The 17,134-nt window shown below is 49.4% G+C and overlaps 6 protein-coding genes across 6 annotated transcripts; 4 read left to right on the top strand and 2 right to left on the bottom strand.

Moving 5' to 3' along the window:
• Nucleotides 1-397: 397 nt before the first annotated feature.
• Nucleotides 398-1,361, top strand: FSST1_001800 (uncharacterized protein; the record flags this gene model as incomplete). The annotated part of the gene is made up of 4 exons (XM_083227727.1): nucleotides 398-605; nucleotides 669-684; nucleotides 742-795; nucleotides 857-1,361. 4 exons carry the CDS (start codon nucleotides 398-400, stop codon nucleotides 1,359-1,361), a joined length of 783 nt encoding a protein of 260 aa, XP_083091982.1.
• Nucleotides 1,362-1,721: 360 nt separating this feature from the next.
• On the bottom strand, nucleotides 1,722-3,638 carry FSST1_001799 (uncharacterized protein; the record flags this gene model as incomplete). Its single annotated transcript, XM_083227726.1, has 2 exons — nucleotides 1,722-3,397; nucleotides 3,446-3,638. 2 exons carry the CDS (start codon nucleotides 3,636-3,638, stop codon nucleotides 1,722-1,724), a joined length of 1,869 nt encoding a protein of 622 aa, XP_083091981.1.
• Nucleotides 3,639-5,081: 1,443 nt separating this feature from the next.
• On the bottom strand, nucleotides 5,082-6,052 carry FSST1_001798 (SGNH hydrolase-type esterase domain-containing protein; the record flags this gene model as incomplete). The annotated part of the gene is made up of 4 exons (XM_083227725.1): nucleotides 5,082-5,663; nucleotides 5,716-5,840; nucleotides 5,900-5,996; nucleotides 6,047-6,052. The coding sequence occupies 4 exons, from the start codon at nucleotides 6,050-6,052 to the stop codon at nucleotides 5,082-5,084; spliced, it is 810 nt and encodes a 269-aa protein (XP_083091980.1).
• Nucleotides 6,053-6,901: 849 nt separating this feature from the next.
• On the top strand, nucleotides 6,902-12,421 carry FSST1_001797 (HEATR1/UTP10 family protein; the record flags this gene model as incomplete). The annotated part of the gene is made up of 3 exons (XM_083227724.1): nucleotides 6,902-7,278; nucleotides 7,328-11,465; nucleotides 11,516-12,421. 3 exons carry the CDS (start codon nucleotides 6,902-6,904, stop codon nucleotides 12,419-12,421), a joined length of 5,421 nt encoding a protein of 1,806 aa, XP_083091979.1.
• Nucleotides 12,422-13,551: 1,130 nt separating this feature from the next.
• On the top strand, nucleotides 13,552-14,919 carry FSST1_001796 (uncharacterized protein; the record flags this gene model as incomplete). Its single annotated transcript, XM_083227723.1, has 1 exon — nucleotides 13,552-14,919. One exon carries the CDS (start codon nucleotides 13,552-13,554, stop codon nucleotides 14,917-14,919), a length of 1,368 nt encoding a protein of 455 aa, XP_083091978.1.
• Nucleotides 14,920-15,355: 436 nt separating this feature from the next.
• Nucleotides 15,356-17,093, top strand: FSST1_001795 (bifunctional hydroxyethylthiazole kinase/thiamine-phosphate diphosphorylase; the record flags this gene model as incomplete). Its single annotated transcript, XM_083227721.1, has 5 exons — nucleotides 15,356-15,650; nucleotides 15,701-15,836; nucleotides 15,890-16,208; nucleotides 16,258-16,469; nucleotides 16,520-17,093. 5 exons carry the CDS (start codon nucleotides 15,356-15,358, stop codon nucleotides 17,091-17,093), a joined length of 1,536 nt encoding a protein of 511 aa, XP_083091977.1.
• Nucleotides 17,094-17,134: the final 41 nt, after the last annotated feature.

The following is a 17,134-nucleotide window of genomic DNA, read 5'->3' as shown; positions in this document are numbered from 1 at the left end:
GACCACACTCCAAAGATGCCCGGCGTTCAGACCCTGGCCCGGGGGCTTGTTAGGCACCTGTAGCCAGACCTCTTAGGGAGTTTACAAGGCACTTGCGCTACTGCATGAACCCAAGACAGCGCCCGCCCCGGGCGATCCTCCCCACTTTACTTAGGTTCCATCCATACTGCCGTTCCCCCGCGCTGCAGCTACGGTAAAGAATTACTTCTCCCACTTTAACTCACTCCCGCATCAAACTCCAAATGTCTCAGATGCCGAACACCGGCTACAGAATTTGACCGAGACTTCTTTTTGCATGACAAGAAGCAATACGGAATAAGTTTGATTTGGAATTATTCATATTCCATTTTTCTATCTTTACCTCCTTTCATTTTTCTTTCTTGCGCTCCTCGTGGATATGCAAGCGCTCGCACCAGTTCTTGTTCGACGTAGGATATCTCGACTACCTATCGGTTCACGGGCTGCTGCAGCGACGAATATTGGTAACTCGCTGGCAGCTCATTTGATCAGAGGAACTATTGGAGGAAACATCTCGACTCGATCTACTGTGCATAAGGTACAGCTGCACGCCATGTCTTCTTCAGCGCAGAATGAGCTGCGGTTTAGTGAGTTTTGTCGTACACAATGGAGTCAAGGTGAAAGAAAAGAATACTAACCATTGATTGCAGAGAACCCAAGGATATTGTAAGCCTACATGAATAGTACGGTACAAGACTTTAAAACTAACTGTGAGTTACACAGCGTCTGCGACATTCAAGAAAAGTTCCGCAAGGTCATTTATGAATTTGACAGCATGTATGTCTTCCTTCGTCCCTACCGAAAGTTTACCGTCACACTAACCAGTAACTAACCGCAGCGTCCTTACCACACAGAAACTTGTCAAATTCGCAAACTCCCTTTCCGTCCCTGTTGTGACCACAACTCAAACCTCAGCTAAACTTGGTCCTACTGTATCATCTCTTGCTCAGCTCCTACCCTCGGCACCTCATGACAAGACCAAGTTTTCCATGGTCATCCCCTCTGTCGTTGCCGATTTACCTCCGAACTCTGAGATCGCTCTGGTCGGCATTGAATCTCACATCTGCATAACCCAGACAGCACTTGATTTACGCAACGCCGGCCACAAGGTTTATGTCATCGCTGATGGAGTGTCGAGTTGTAACCCCCGCGAGGTGGGCATTGCGCTGGACCGATTGCGCGCCGAGCCTGGCATCACAGTGACTTCGAGCGAGAGTTGGATGTATGAATGCGTGGGAGACGCATCGCACTCAGCATTCAAGGGACTTTTTGGTGTTGTCAAGGAATCAATGGCCGATACTAAGAAGGTTTGGCAGACTCTGCCTCCAGAGTCCAAGATCTAAACAGCGGCGTATTTCATAATAGACTGACGACAGAACCTTCCACTACATAGTTTTGTATAGCACAAACGCCATCAACGTTACAAATTTGTTTATTTTTTTGGTTGAATGCAAGGGCTAGCAGCTTCCTTGACCCTGTCTATCTATCTCGCAAGATCAAATCGCCATTGTTATCCTTATTATCATCCTCTGTCCTTAAGAGTCTGTGACCTCCACCGGATAATCGCCTTTTACGACTCAAAATAGCTATCGCTATTCACAATAGATCCAGGCCATTGTCTCCGAAACGTCTTCATACCTACAAGGCCGTCAAGGGAAGTGATAATAAAGAATGAAAGACGAGAAGCCATTGTTAGAATCTCTCTAATCTGAGCCTGCGGTCGCCCTGGGCTTCGACGTTGGTGTCATCCACGAGAATGCCGAAGCAACACCGACGGGGTTGGCTGACCTGGGCAAAGCATTGTTCGAATTACCGTTAACAGCACGCCCCTCGCGGTTCACAGACGGTGATGATGATTGCGATTGCGATTGCGATTGCGCCTTGTGTTCGGCACTGCCCACGCTCATCACGCGCTTGGCCTCCCATCTGTTAGCAGGAGTGACACCATTCTCGCCAACGCCGGCTTGACTTTTACGCCGGCTATCCACCGAGCTTTTGGTTAAAGGAGATGGGTCATAGGAGGATCCCACTCTGGAGATTGACTTTTGAGGCTTGAGAACTTTCATGTTGCGACCCCGACCAGCGGGTTGATATCCACTTAACGAACCGTCTCGCTGTGGACCGTCTGCACCGTTACCTGGCCCGTGGCGCCAGGATCCCCAGATACCAGAAGGAGGCTCCCGCTGACTGGTCTCGGATGCACTGTGTTCAGCGATGCCATCTTTAGGACTCGCTGTCTCTCCATTGGTGACCCTCCGAGACCGCTCACTCTCTGCACCAGACAAACTGCCTCTAGAGCTAGGGCGCTTGGTAAGGGCTGCCTCGCTTGCCATCGGCGACATTTCGCTTCGGGATTCGTAGCCCTGGTTGTTAGTGGGCTCCATGTCGTGAATGCTTTCCTGGCTAGCCTTGCTAAAATCACTGGAGACGAAAGGTGCAGCGTTGGCATTTAGCTTAGGTTTCTCGGGGACCAAGTTTGTGGTGCAAATATTGCGAAAGGTGCTCTCGTCTTCCGGACGGACAAATGGAATCTGGAGCCGTTCTCGTTCGTCACCGCGAAGTGTCATGGTGTTCTGAGAAAAGAGGATATCTGCAGAATGAGCTCTCAGAACATCACTACCCAGATAAATACGAATAGTCTTGCGATCTGTCGGTTGGGTAGGCTGTTCTGTAAGTCCAGAAACCTCGAAAAGGACAGTGATTGAAGGAACAGGAGGTCGAGGGCTACTGGAGCGGCTGCCATGGTGCGTGGAGAGAGCTTCGGCGAAGTAGACGTTCAACCTTACACGATGGAGACCATCAACGTCACGTTGAATCTCATCGACTAAATCCAACTCTCTTAGCAGCGAAAAGTCGACCGTGGACTTCTGCGAGCCACTGCAGACGTCAGCATAGAGGAGTGTGGAATGACCAAAGTTAGGGGTCAGCCAGCATCGCACGATTGAGGGCACTGTGCCAAGGACGAAGAGAGCAGGAGGAGGGCCGGGAATATCGAAAGAGTCGTCGTCATCGTCACCAACAGCGAAGTTGTTGTCAAGGCCTAAGCTGCTAGCCCGACCAGAAGCAACAGAGTGATGAGAGTGCACTGAATGCCCTGCAGAACTGTGTCGACCGTCTGACTTGTGTGATAGCGAGCGCTCCATCATAAGACCGCTTCCAGGGCGAACGGGGCCAAAGTCTCCTGAGTGGCGATTCCCTGGGCCACCCCAGCTTGACCCGTGCAAGGCGCTCTCGTCGAATCGAACACTATTGGCCCGCGAAGCAGCCCCGCGACGAACAGGCTCCTCCTCTGCTGGTCCAAGATGAAGAGATCCTAAAAGTTCCTCGCCTTGTTCGTCCAGATCATCAAACATATCGTTGTGTGGGATAGAAACAGGTCCTAGAGTTCCGTTAGAAAACAACCGACAGTGTTGGGCAGTTGGCTTACCTGTCTGGGGAGTGCCACTCAAGACTCCAGGAAAAGGAGAGTTCCAGACAGATTTCAAGGCAGCATCGTCCGCCTGCTTCTTTTCCAATCGCAGAAGTCGTTCGGCATGATTGCTCTGGGCATACTGCACCTGTTTCACTTCCATCTGTAAGGTGTACAGATCTTCGCGAGAGACAAGAAATCTAGGATCCATCCCCAGAGCAATGTCATACAATATGCCAATATATAAGGGAGTGTCTGATTAACTGCAGAGATCTCAGCAAGAGAGAGTTCGGAAAAGGCGAGAGAAAAACGAGAGCGCTGGCAAGGAATGAATGGCAAATAAGATGATTAATTTCAACCATACAACATGAGCTTGGGGCCCGTACAGGTATTATTCGCCAGCCAAACAGTTTGGCACTTCCGACCTCGATCCCCAGTTAAAAAATAGTTCACGAGGTCCTCCCTCCCCGCCGCATCGCCTGGCGTAGACCACAGGTCTCTAGGAAAGCAGAATGCGACCTGGAGAATCGCTTGATCCTTTGGGAACGATGGCCGTGAGTGTATGATAGATTGGTTGCCTGATGCTATGTGTCGACAAATGCGAGGCAAAATGGAGCGCACCGACTCCAAATAATTTGAGCTGGGGCCGGTCGTTAAGGTTCCAGGCGTATTGTTCGATTGCACGTTATGATTTGCTGCCGGTTATCGCAATGAAGCAAGTTGCTGTTCACAACGAGTGCGGTCGGGTATTTTGACAGGATTAAGAATACAAGATATCGCACTTGAAGGGAGGCAAGGGCAGAGAGCAAGTGGCTATTCGAGCTTCGATTCAATCTGATCTTGATATGCACGATAAGGTCGGGTTCAATATGCGTTTGGGAGGCGCGAAAGGAAGGCGATTGTATTCGAAGCGGATCGCTTATAGAACAGAAGATGCGACGTCGAGGGTACTTCGTGGGCAGAAGGAGTCGTATAAGGGTTTTCTGTAGACGGAAAGGACTTCAAGGTAGAAAACGGGGCGAATTGCTAAAAGGGGAGGTCCGATATCAAGTTTCGAGGTTGAATAGGATTCGAGGGATGTTGGATGAATGAAGCAACCTCGGGGTGGAGATAAGTAGTTGAGTCCAAGTTCAAGGCAGGCCTAACGTGGCGGGTTTTTGTAGCGCCTGTGGCGTGTTAATGCAACCCACTAAGCCACTATAAGCATTGGACGTCAGGGGGTCTACGTACCTACGTAGGTTCTTTTTAGGTGATCCAAATGTTATGGAAGACGGACCCAAGCATGAAGGCAGCACATCCCAACCACATCCTCATAGATGTTTTTGTATACTTAAAACACTCTAATATTCAATCAATAGGCAAGAATAGATGGATACACAAAGGTAAAAACACATGTCCAGTTCTCTCTTTACAAAAGCCTTTCATTACGAGGGGCTCAACTTCTATTTGTTAGTAGTGGGGTAAGGCCGTCTTGGCAATCATGGATCGAAGGATACAGCACTTTCATGTTACTGAGACATTCGGTCGCAGATTAACAGCAAGGCAAAACCTGTTCGGTCATCATGATTGAAATCACACAGAAACGATTTTGGCTGTACTATTAATGAGGTCTAAAAAGGACTATTGGATTCAAGTGTCGCAAATACCATCCCGTTTAATCGCCAGTGTTAAGATTAGCTTGGAGCTCAAGAAGCTCTCGCCAGTCAGGAATCACAAAACCCCTTCGATCATCGCCTGGAAGACCATGCCACTCTTTACCAATGAATGGCTTCAGGGTCTCGTAGAATACTTGGTACCCAGCACCACTCATGTGGAGTCCATCGTGAAGGAGAGTGTCCAAGCCCCCCTGCTTGCCATTCTTAGGATCGCCCAGCCATGGTCCGTCAGGTGTGTAGTCTGAGGGGGCAAGGGAGATGGCCTTATCCATCAGGCCTTTCCAAAGGTCGACGAGGATCACTCTAGGGTTCTCTCGTGCGACTTCGCGGGCAACTTCAGAATAGGCAGCGCTGACAGCGGACATTCGAACAGCCCCCTTATGACCATTTTCGATGGACCGAGGCGTCGCCTTGATTTCATCCAGAGGGGGAGGGGTCACCAAGAGAATCTGGGGCTTGTGCGCCGCAATACGTGAGTGGTTGATGATTTGTGTGAGGTTCTTCTTATATCGATCAATGGGAACATGTTGCTTGGTGAAAGCATCTGGGAGTACGGCATCATTGGCGCCAAACAGAAGAACCTAGGCGGCATTAGTCTTCATGTCATTCATGACAGATGGTGGGCTTCCATACCAAGTAATCCATCTTAGGTGAAGAGGCTGTGCGCTCAGCAAAGATCTCAGGGAGGTATCTAAGTGCGATATCGGTGTTGAAGCCCGAGTAGCCCCGGTTCACGATGTCCAAACGGCGGATAAAGTCTGAGAGATTTCAAAGTCAGGATTGTTTCAAGCTCGTGTAATAAGAGACAGGTTCTCACCTGACTGCAGAGCAGCTTGAAAAGAGAAGCCTTCCTGGAGATCCGAGCATTGCTGAAACAGGGAGTCTCCAAAGAGAACAACCTGAGAAACTGTGGACTGTGAGATGTGAGCATTCTCTATTACTATACATTATTGATAATTCTTACAGCCATTTAATATTGTAATAGAATCTAGCTTTAGTGAAGCTCTCGTTGTTGCGCGAAATAAGCGAGGGTCGAGACCAGTTGGTTACGTTCAACAGCCTTAATGATGCGGTTAAATGGAATTTCAGGTCTAGCAATAGATGCAGGCACTCGACGGCTTAAGTGTTCTCTTTGATGGGCAACCAGGCTCTGTCCCACTCGTTCTCATGTGTCAGCCAATAGTCTTATCTTACCTATGTTATGAATGTCGAAGTGGACCAAACTTCCATGTTGATATGGCAAGTCTAGCTATTTGGATAGACGAATGACGGCCTTACTCGAGGTAATGCAGAAGCCTTTTAGGAAATTTCACTTCGTCAATAGGTAGGTAGGTACCTGTAGTTACTAAGTGATAACGAGCCGGTAGATGGATTTGTATGTATAGTAATATGCTTTTTTATTATAATTGTATTCGATGCAGCAGACTTTAATAAAGGAAAGACCTACATAGATTAGATAGTATATAGAACATCTATCTTGTTTTGCACTTTCAACCACTATAGTCAAGTCTGTCTTTGTCAATACACACTCAACGTCTGCTATGTTTATACCTTACCTGCTTACCTTAGTACCTAAGGTAGGTAGGTAGTGGGGCAGGGTGGACAGGCTAACAGGAAAGATGAAAGATCCATTGAATTTGTACCTGCACGCTAAACCCAACACACTCTTATCGATAACAAAATCTCCAGTATACTTTTTTCTGTCGCCAAAAAATTTGTAGGCCTACCTACTACCTCATACTTGATGCTATCACCGATCACTGTATCAACATCACCAAGCCGTCTACCGCCCAGAGCCTGAGGTTCAGCCCTAATCATCATGGCGACCTCTCTCGCCGCTCAATTGGCGCAGGTAGCCGCCAATTCGAAGTCGACTCTTAACGTCAAGGCGCAAAAGGCTGCCCATTCCAAATCGCTAATCTGGGAGCCTCGAGTTGCCGCTACCCAAAGCTATCAAAACCTCTACACCACCTGTATCCAAGGGTTCGAGGAGCTCTGCCAGCTGGATGCTCGTTTTGCGCCGTTCCATTCCACCATCTTCAGCGAGGAGAGTCAGAACCAGGATCGCACCCAGCTCACAGCTGCCGAGAATGAGGAATTGGATCGTCGCGTTGAGGCTTTCCTGCGCCTTGCAGGTAGCCGACTCAGGCTGATGCCCGCGATCAAGTCTATTGAGTGGCTCATCCGAAGATTCAGGTAAGGACCGTCTTCTTCGTTGGAGAAATATCAAACTAATACCACGTAGAATTCACGAGGAGAACACACAGGCTCTTTTACTGACTTTCTTACCTTATCATTCGATTCCAGCCTTCGCCACGCTACTATCGATCCTTCCGAACAAGATTCCCTATGACTTCCGCTTCCTCGACCCTTACATCCGTTCCGTCACATCTCCTCCCCGATCCGTATTGGTTCGACAGGCCGTCATGCACCCTGCCTTCCTTTCGCTCATCTCCGAGTACACCCTCCAATCATGCCGGATGCAGTACAGCTATCCTACCTTGATTTCTTTCTGGGCCGGCATCATGACGGAGGCAGTCGGAGGTATCTTGGACAAGACCAGGTCGGGCAGGGCTAATGTGCAGAGCGAAAACGACCAGAACTTGCTTCACCGGCTGGGACCTATCTTTGCCGAATCATTAGTTATGAAGAAGGTACCCAGCATTCAAATCGCTTCGTACATGGCCATTGCAGTTTTTGTTGCCAAGGGCAATCTCGAAGACAATGCCGTGACCGCATTCATGGACCAGACTGTTTATGGTTGGACAACCGAAACTGTGAGGCCAGCCCTTGTCGTGCTCGCCACCCTGGCGCAGTACCGATCTGCGAAGCAGATGAGCGGCAAGACCACGAAGGCATTGATGAAGGTCACAGACATTGGAAACCTTCTCGTCGAGATTGGTCAAGACCGGCGAGTTGACAAGTTGGCCAACGGCCTCTGCCTTGCGCTGATTGAGCGACTTACAAAGAAGGGCGACGCTCGAGGTCTAGCGACAATCATCACCATTCTGAGCAGCTCTGTTCTCAAGGACAAACAAATTGCCGTCATTTTCAAGTCACTTATCTTGACAGCGCATCGACTGAACGATGACAATGATGAAGACGGTGCCCTTCGACGAGAGCTCGGGTCAGCCCTTATCGCCTTGTCTCAGAACGAAGGCAAGTCTGGTGACACTATTCAATCCGTTATTGAGGAAGTAAAGTTCGATATTGAGGAGCTGGAGATGAAACTCGACCTTTCCTTCCGCTCGCGCCGGTTGCCCGAATCAAAGAGCGATCAGGAAATGGGCAATGGCGTCGAGGAAAAGAAGACACCTCAAGACTTGAGTATTTTGCTTAAGGAGCTTTCAGGCCGATCCGAATCACTCTCTCCCTGCCTTGTTCCCCAACCTAGCGAGATATTTGACGAGTTTAGCCACATCTTTTTCACAGTTGTTTCTGAGAGTTCTCAAAGCACTGAGCTGCTCTCTGAGTTCGAGTTGAACCCTAAGCTTCACCGACAGGCAGCCTTCAAGGATTGCACCTATTTCAGTTTCTTCATCCGTATTTGGACCGGCCCCTACCCAGCTTTAGCTCGTGTCGCAGCTCTGGATATGGTCAAGAGAAGGCTTAAAGCTGGCGATGCAGGAAAGACTGACCTTCAAGCCCTGCTTCCTTACTGTATCTCGGCCCTCAGCGATCCTTCGAAGCGAGTCCGTAAAGCTGCCGCCGACTTGATTACTGTTCTCACTGGCCTTTATATTCCTCCTGTGCCTGCGAAAGGACTGGATCTCTGGGGCGAGCGAGGTCTTTATGGAAAGTCCAAGGAGTTCGCTGCTTTGACTTCCGACGTTGTCGCCAAGGTTTTGCACCTGCAGATTCTCCCCACTGTAGAGGAGTGTGTTATGGACCCCGAACATATCACTGCCGTCCTTTGCGCCGCCATTGAACAAGGCAAATACCAATTTAAACCAGATCCTTCATTGGACAAGAAGGACCACTTGTCTCAGCCTGGAAGACTGTCCTTTCTCCAATTCCTTACTTCCCACGTTGTCCACACGCCTTTGATTTTGGTCAAGAGTAGGCTGTTGAAGGCCGTCAACGAGATCCGAGGTGTCAGTACCACAACAAGAACACAGCTCTTACTCCCAGTATTGCAATGGTGGGCCAGTCTTGATGAAGATGAGGCAGCCAAGCTTTGCAGCTCGGAACGTCTGGACAAGTCTGACATGGATAATTGTTTTGTCGATGTAGTGGTCGCCAACGATGTAGCTGGTCTTGAGTTCTTTATGGAATTCCTTAGGGAGCCGGAGCACACAGAAAAGGCGGGTCTCATACGTGCCATCTTTGCACGTATGAGGAAGATTTGGTCTTCAATGAAGCCTGATGTCAAATTCACAGCAGCCGAACAGCTGTTGGAGATTTCCCAAGAATCCGCTGTCTCTACTGATTCCAAGTCAATCGTTTCTGCCGAAGCTGCTGACTTCCTGAGGAGCGTGCGACTCACCACCGATATTCTCGACTATTTCCTCAAGTCTATCCCAACTGGAACAAAGATGATTACCGAGCCTCCAGCGAACAAGCGACGCCGAACTAGCTCTTCTGGGGGTGACCGTGGCCTCGTCACTCAGGTCACGCCCGAAATCAGCCAGGAGCTGCGAAAGCTCACGTTTATTCTGCAACTGGTTGAGAATTCCGACCCGGCCGAGCACCCTGATCTGCTGGATGGTTTGTTCACTGCCCTTTCTGAGCTCCAGCACTTTAGAACAGTTGTTGGATCTGAGTTGGGCTATTTGCAGAACCTTATTCTTCGAAGCCTTCTTGCCATGATGCCGGTCTACAAGTCCAACAAGAAGCTCAAGATAGACAGCTCTGGTGGCTACGGGGATTTGCTTGTTAACTGCATTCAGAAGTCTTCTAGCCCCGTTGTCCAAAACGCTGCCCTTCTCCTGGTCGCTAGTCTGGCCACTGCCGCGCCGAACCTGGTTCTTCATAGTGTCATGCCCATCTTCACGTTTATGGGTGTTTCCGTACTTCGCCAAAGCGATGATTACTCCGCCCACGTTGTGTCCCAGACTATCAAGGAGGTTATTCCTCCGTTGATCCAATCTATGCGCCAAGGACAAAAGAACCCTCTCGCTGGTGCCTGTGACATCCTCGTCAGCTTCACAACCGCTTTTGAGCACATGCCTGCTCATCGCCGACATGGACTGTTTGTTGCCCTGGTCGAGACTCTCGGCCCCGAGGATTTCTTTCACGCTATCATCGGTATGCTGGTCGACAAATATGGTTCCAGCGACGCTCTGTTGCAATTTATCATTGAGCTGCTCAACCACTTTAGCATTGCAACACAACTACAGACACTCGTTAAGCTGCTCGATCTTATCGCCGACTTGTTCAAGCCCAAGCCTGGTATTTCGTTCGTTCTCCTTGGCATTAGCGAGAACGGAGATGACAAGAACAAGGACCTCCAAGAGATTGCCCTCAAGCAACTATCTGCCTTCCCCGTCTTTTTGGCCAACAAGAAGCTCAGATTACAAATTGGAGGCTTGATGGAGAACGACGACATGGAGGCATCAAGGTTGAGGGAGCTCTACGCTACCCTCCTTGAGAACATCCTTGTTCTGGCTGATACGGTCAAAGCGGACAAAACACTCCATGGCCGTTGTGGCCAGGCTCTCCACAACCACCTCAACTTGCTCTCGATTGGAGAGTTCATCAAGGCTGTGGAGAACCTGCTCGATAGACCGGATATGGGGCTACGACAAAAGGTTCTCCGCGCTCTCGAAGTTCGAGTGGAACAGGAAAGCAACACGGATCCCGCATCCAGAGCCGTACTGCTGGCATTCCTTCCTCAGCTTACTGCCGGTATCCGGGAGTCGTCCGACGTGCGATACAAGCACACTGCAGTCACATGCGTCGACAAGATTTCCGAGAAGTATGGCAAGAAGGACATCGAGGCAGTCGTGGCTGCCGCTACAACAATCGCCGGCGAGCATTGCTTGGGTCAGTCTGACCAGCGACTTCGAGTCATGGCTCTGCTGTGCCTTACCTCGCTCGTGGATGTACTCCAAGATGCAATTGTGCCAGTGCTCCCCAGCGCAATTCCCCAGGCTGTCAAGTACCTTGATGAAAGTCTGAGGGAGGATGCTCAGGACGAAGAGCTCCATGTTGCTAGCTACGGATTTATCAGTGCCCTAGCTCAGCATCTTCCCTACATGCTTTCAACTTATCTCGATCGCATCTTGGAGGTTTCAAACAAATCTGCTGAAATTGACCTTGAAGACAATTCAAGGGAAAGCCGTGTCGATTGCCTTCACTTTTTGGCTAAGCAACTTGAGGCGAAGGAGATCTTCTCGGCCCTCGACCGAAACTGGGAGAGTGCCAAGAGCACCGGATTCTCTGTAAGTTGTATTATTGCACTTGAAATTAAGAATATTACTAACTGTCACAGGCTGTTGCTGAGTTCCTCGATGTACTGGGCTTGGCTATTGACAAGCACCCCAAGTCCAGTATTTCCAAGAATGCCACGTTACTGTTGAGCATCGTCACGAAGGTCTTCGACCTTCGACGACAGGAGCGTGCTAAGGGCGAGTTTGGCGAGCAGGATCTTCTGAGACTCAGCGCTCTTGACGCCAGTGCCAACGACAAGGCATTGAAGATGATTTACAAGCTCAATGACGCAGCTTTCAGACCTGTGTTTGTACAGATCATTGAGTGGTCGAACTCGGGTCTGCCCAAGAGTGACCGATTGGGACGCTCACTACGACAATTCAGCGTCTACGGATTCCTCGAGGCGTTTTTTGGCACGCTCAAGTCGATTGTCACCAATTACGCTACATACATTGTGGAGGATGCTGTTAAGATTTTGACGTCGGTGGATTTGAAGAACCCTGAAGAGCGACAACTCTGGACAAGAGTGCTACAGACCTTGGGCAACTGTTTCGAGCACGACCAGGATGACTTCTGGCAGGCTCCGGCCCACTTTAGCGCCGTTGGACCGGTACTGATGGATCAGTTCACACATGCCGGCATGGTGGAGGTGATGGATGATCTCATCCCAACAACTGTGGAGCTCGCCTCGGCGGCAGACTCACAAGCTCATCAGAAGGAGCTTAACTCTGCACTCCTGAAGCACCTACGATCCGAGTCTGCAGCAGTCAGACTTGCCGCGGTCAAGTGTGAGCAGGCATTGACGGACCGCCTGGGTGAGGAGTGGCTATCCATGTTACACGAGATGCTGCCTCGCATCAGCGAATTACAGGAGGACGATGATGAGGTGGTTGAGCGTGAGACGCACCGATGGATCGTCAAGATTGAGGGAGTGCTGGGAGAGAGTCTGGATGCCATGTTACAATAGAGAAAAGGGAAGCGGACGAATGGAGTGGAATTATTACAAAAGCAATCTTGAGATAAGTAAGCCATGACGTAGAGAGTCTATAGTTTTAGTTTTTTTGCTTTGTATGCATCCGTTAATGGATAATCTTTTTTTTTTGTTTATGAATACAATGAGGCTGAAATTTGTGGCCTTGATTTAAGGCAAGTCAATCCTTCCGAGGCATGTGAGTCAACCCTGGCAACTACCGAAAACTACGTAGTAGAGAAGAAGATTTCGGGTTCCTGTCGTTGTTCTCGTTTACCCGGGTTTCTGACTTTGACGTTGTCTCGGCGGCACGGAGCAGACTGTTTTCCGGTCCATTATCGTTGGCGGAGCTCTGAACCTGGCCTCGCCGGGAGGTCCGGGGGGACGCTCAAGTACCGTCTACAGGGACCCACTAGTGGTCGATCTCCAGAAAGGGGGTACCGAGTACAAACCCAGGTTATTAGTGTCAGCTGCTAAGCAAAACTACTAGGCATGCAGCTGTAATTATACAAGTAAGAGTGACGATATAGATCGATACAATATGAACCTAGGTAAATATATTAAGCTTAAGTAGTTAAGAAGCACCCGCTTAGTTACGGCCCTTCTCGTCACGACTCAATTCTTGAATACTCAGCCTTGGATTGCGGCTCCGTCGGCTTGAAGTAACATATAGTCTAAAGCAACAGTGGAGGCCATTCCATTAAGCCAGCCCACTTACACGGCGAGACTTGCGGTATCACTTGCTTGCAGATTGTCCATACCATATTCTATCAGACACAAACAGCCTCCATATCGTGGATCATTCATTGATTCCAACAACCAGGGTTCTTCGCTCACGGAGAGATTAGGAGATAACAGTCATGGTCATGGGGACAAGCGCTGTTGCTCTTGTCCGTCAAGAGCCACGCTTGTTGATGAGGCTCGGGGGACTAAATTGCAAGAGACAAGCCAGTACTACGGCTCATGAAAGTAAGTAATGTCTCTTCTGTTTGAATTGGCTTGTGCTTTTGTGGATGTAGCTCCAGTCAGTTTAAGAGAATTCCATCTCTTAGAAAACTAGAGCTGAGATGAAATACTCGTGGACATTTCGCCAAACAACCTCTCTCAAACTCAAACACCAACTAACTATGAATTTCCTCTCAGCCCATAAAGAACGTATCGTTGTTTTAGGCTCAGGATGGGCTGGATATGCCCTTGCGAAGAAAATATCGCCTTCAGCAGCATCTCGTGTCCTCATTTCTCCTCGGTCTCACTTCGTCTTCACTCCTCTCATAGCCTCAACAGCCGTTGGCACTCTGGAGTTTCGTGCCGCTGTTGAGCCCTGTCGAAAACTTGACCTCACAGAGTTCCATCAAGCTTGGGCTTCAGATATCGACTTTGCCAATAAGAGCATTACCGTCGAGGCCAACCAACGCGATGGAGTCACAGCTCGTTCGGGAAAAGATCTCAAAGGCCCTGAGTTCCAGATTCCTTACGACAAGCTAGTTATAGCTGTTGGTTGTTACAGCCAAACTTTTGGTGTTGAAGGTGTCAAGGAGCATGCGTGCTTCCTTCGAGATGCCACTGATGCTCGAACCGTGCGTCTAAAGGTTTTGCAAAAGTTCGAACAGGCTTCTCTGCCTAGTACAAACACGTCTCAAAGAAAACGACTACTTCACTTTGCAGTTGTAGGTGGTGGTCCCACGGGTATCGAGTTTGCAGCTGAGCTTCACGACCTTATACACGAGGATCTGTCAAAGCTGTATCCGGAACTGATGCCTCATGTTGCCATCACCATTTACGATATTGCACCCAAAGTTCTTCCCATGTTTGACCAGAACCTTGCCGCATACGCAACAAATATCTTCAAGCGAGAAGGCATTCGCATCAAGACAGAGCATCACCTGCAAGGCATCCGTCGCCAAGGTGATGTTCTTCTCATGAGCATAAAGGAGGAGCCCGAAGAAGTCGCAGCAGGTGTTGTAGTCTGGAGCACAGGGCTCATGCAAAACCCACTCGTTGGAAGGACAGTCGGCCGTGAAATCGAGGGCTTGGGCAAGATTGCAAAGAACGAAAAGACAGGTGGCTTTGCGGTTGATTCCCATCTTCGTGTGCGAGTAGAAAGCAAAGATTCCAATGGCAAGGAAATCACAAAACCTTTGCCTGACGTGTACGCCATTGGAGACTGCGCAAATATCGAAGGCCAGGCACTTCCTGCCACAGCCCAAGTGGCGAGTCAACAAGCAACATATCTCGGCAAACGATTCAACTCTGGAATATCATCTCAAGGTCCTCCGACTGCGCCCTTTCACTTCCGTAACTGGGGGACTATGGCATATCTCGGAGGCTGGAGAGCGATCCATCAGAATGGCCCAGACGAGCTCAAAGGTCGAGCGGCGTGGATTCTTTGGCGAACGGCGTATTTGACCAAAAGTATGAGTGTCAAGAACAAACTCATGATTCCTTATTATTGGTTAATCACTTGGATCTTTGGACGAGACATCTCGAGATTTTGATCTGAATACAGTTGAACGTGGAAGTTGTCGGGTGTAGGAATAGTCTGTGGCAAGCCGAAGCCTAAAACATGGAGGGAAGATCTCAAATCAAAATGTGTTATTATGTAATTTATAAGAATAATCAAATTATTTTGTGACATTCTGGTAACGCTACAAGCAAGAGTTGAGTATTTTTGAAGGAAGTGTCCAGGTGGAAATATCCTACCCTATATCATCGTCACAGCAATCACCTCATTTTCCTTCTTTACCTTATCAGCCTTGAGTCACTCACTCCACTCCTTCCATTCAAACATTATTGTTTTTTATTTCTAAACCATCGGTGAGATTTAATCTAGTAGGTGTCTACCTATTATTTATTTCAGATGTGCGTGCTCGATCTAATCCTGTTTCTCTCAATGACCAAAAAACTCACCCCTCCAAAGTCCCTCATATTATTATGATTTCGACAACCAAGCCAACTGTGAACTACGGTCTGTACCTGGTCACAGACTCAACACCAGAAATTCTTGGCGACCGCAACCTCGAACAAGTTGTCGAGGAGTCTTTACGAGGTGGCGTCACGATTCTGCAATACAGAGACAAACACAGTGAACGAAGCGTCGCTGTAGATACAGCCAAGAAGCTACATTCCATCGCTCGCCACTACAATGTTCCTCTCCTCATCAATGATCGTGTTGATGTCGCTGTTGAGGTAGGCTGTGAGGGCGTACACATTGGACAAGATGATATGGGTATGTCAACATCCCCAACATTCAACGAATGAACTGACAATGTCGTACAGCATATGAGGAAGCAAGAAAGCTCCTGGGCCCAGGTAAAATCATTGGAGTGACCGCAAGCACCGAGGAAGAAGCCCTCAAGGCCTGTGAAGCCGGTGCTAACTATCTCGGTATCGGAACTGTCTATTCCACCCAGACGTGAGTGATATACACAAACTCATGTACGACTCGACCCCCTAACACTGGTTTAGCAAAAAAGACACAAAATCCATCATTGGTCCCTCTGGTGTCCGCGATATACTCTCGGCCCTCCACAGCGCAGGTTACGGCTCTATCCCTACTGTCTGCATTGGTGGTATCAACGCCACCAACACTGCCCCTGTTCTTGCCTCGGCTGGTTCTCCCTCCAAGGCTCTCGATGGTGTCGCTGTAGTGAGCGCCCTCATTGCTGCCCCCGACCCAGCCGCTGCTGCCCGCGATCTCCTCAGTAAAGTTATCATCGCCAAGATCCCAGAGGTTATTCGCGCAGTGGCGGACAAGACGCCTCTCTCACACAACATGACAAATCTAGTCAGTCCAGCGGTGTCTTGACCATAACTTCTGCTTACATCTCAACCAGGTCGTTCAGAACTTCGCCGCTAATGTAGCTCTTTGCGTTGGAGCAAGCCCCATCATGGCCAACTACGCCGAAGAGGCTGCGGATCTAGCCAAACTTGGCGGTGCCCTCGTAGTCAACATGGGGACAGTCACTCCGGATGGCCTGAAGAACTACCTCCAAGCCATCAAGGCATACAACGAAGCTGACCGACCTATAGTTCTTGATCCCGTTGGGTGAGTTTTGGACTCTATGGAAACCGTTCCTGCTTGCTCATACTTTATAGTGCCGGTGCCACCGTCGTTCGACGCAACGCCGTCAAAACTCTTCTTGAAGCTGGCCATTTCACTATTATCAAGGGTAATGAGGGCGAGATTCAAACTATCGCCGGTGCGACCATTGCCCAACGTGGAGTTGACTCCACATTATCCCTTAGTTTTGCCCAGAAAGCTTCTCTCGTGCGCTCCGTCGCCTTACACCGTCGAAACGTCGTTATCCTCACGGGCGCTATCGATCTTATAAGCGATGGAACCCGCACTCTGGCAATTAGCAACGGGCATCCTTATCTTGGTGAAGTCACAGGTACTGGATGCACTCTGGGCACCACAGTCAGCGCTATGGTTGCTGCATATGGCGCTGATCCTCTTCTTGCCGCCGTGGCAGGAACCGTCATGTTTGGACTGGCTGCCGAGCTTGCTGCCAAGAGACCCGAGGTTCGTGGGCCGGGGACTTTCGTACCGGCCTTCCTCGATGAGTTGTACGCCATCAGGAAGTCAACTGCCAACAGTGACTTAATGTGGCTGAGCATGGCTCAAGTCAAGGCAGTTGAGGTGAACGTCGATGATACTGCAGCTAAGTAGGGGTTGAAATACTCGGCGTATTAAAATATAAAATATTTAAA

This window comes from Fusarium sambucinum, chromosome IV, assembly GCF_050947815.1.
Source record: "Fusarium sambucinum isolate potato_lamoka chromosome IV, whole genome shotgun sequence".
Classification (NCBI taxonomy): domain Eukaryota; kingdom Fungi; phylum Ascomycota; class Sordariomycetes; order Hypocreales; family Nectriaceae; genus Fusarium; species Fusarium sambucinum.
The sequence above is the reverse complement of the archived record's forward strand: the minus strand, read 5'-3'. Positions and strand labels throughout refer to the sequence as shown.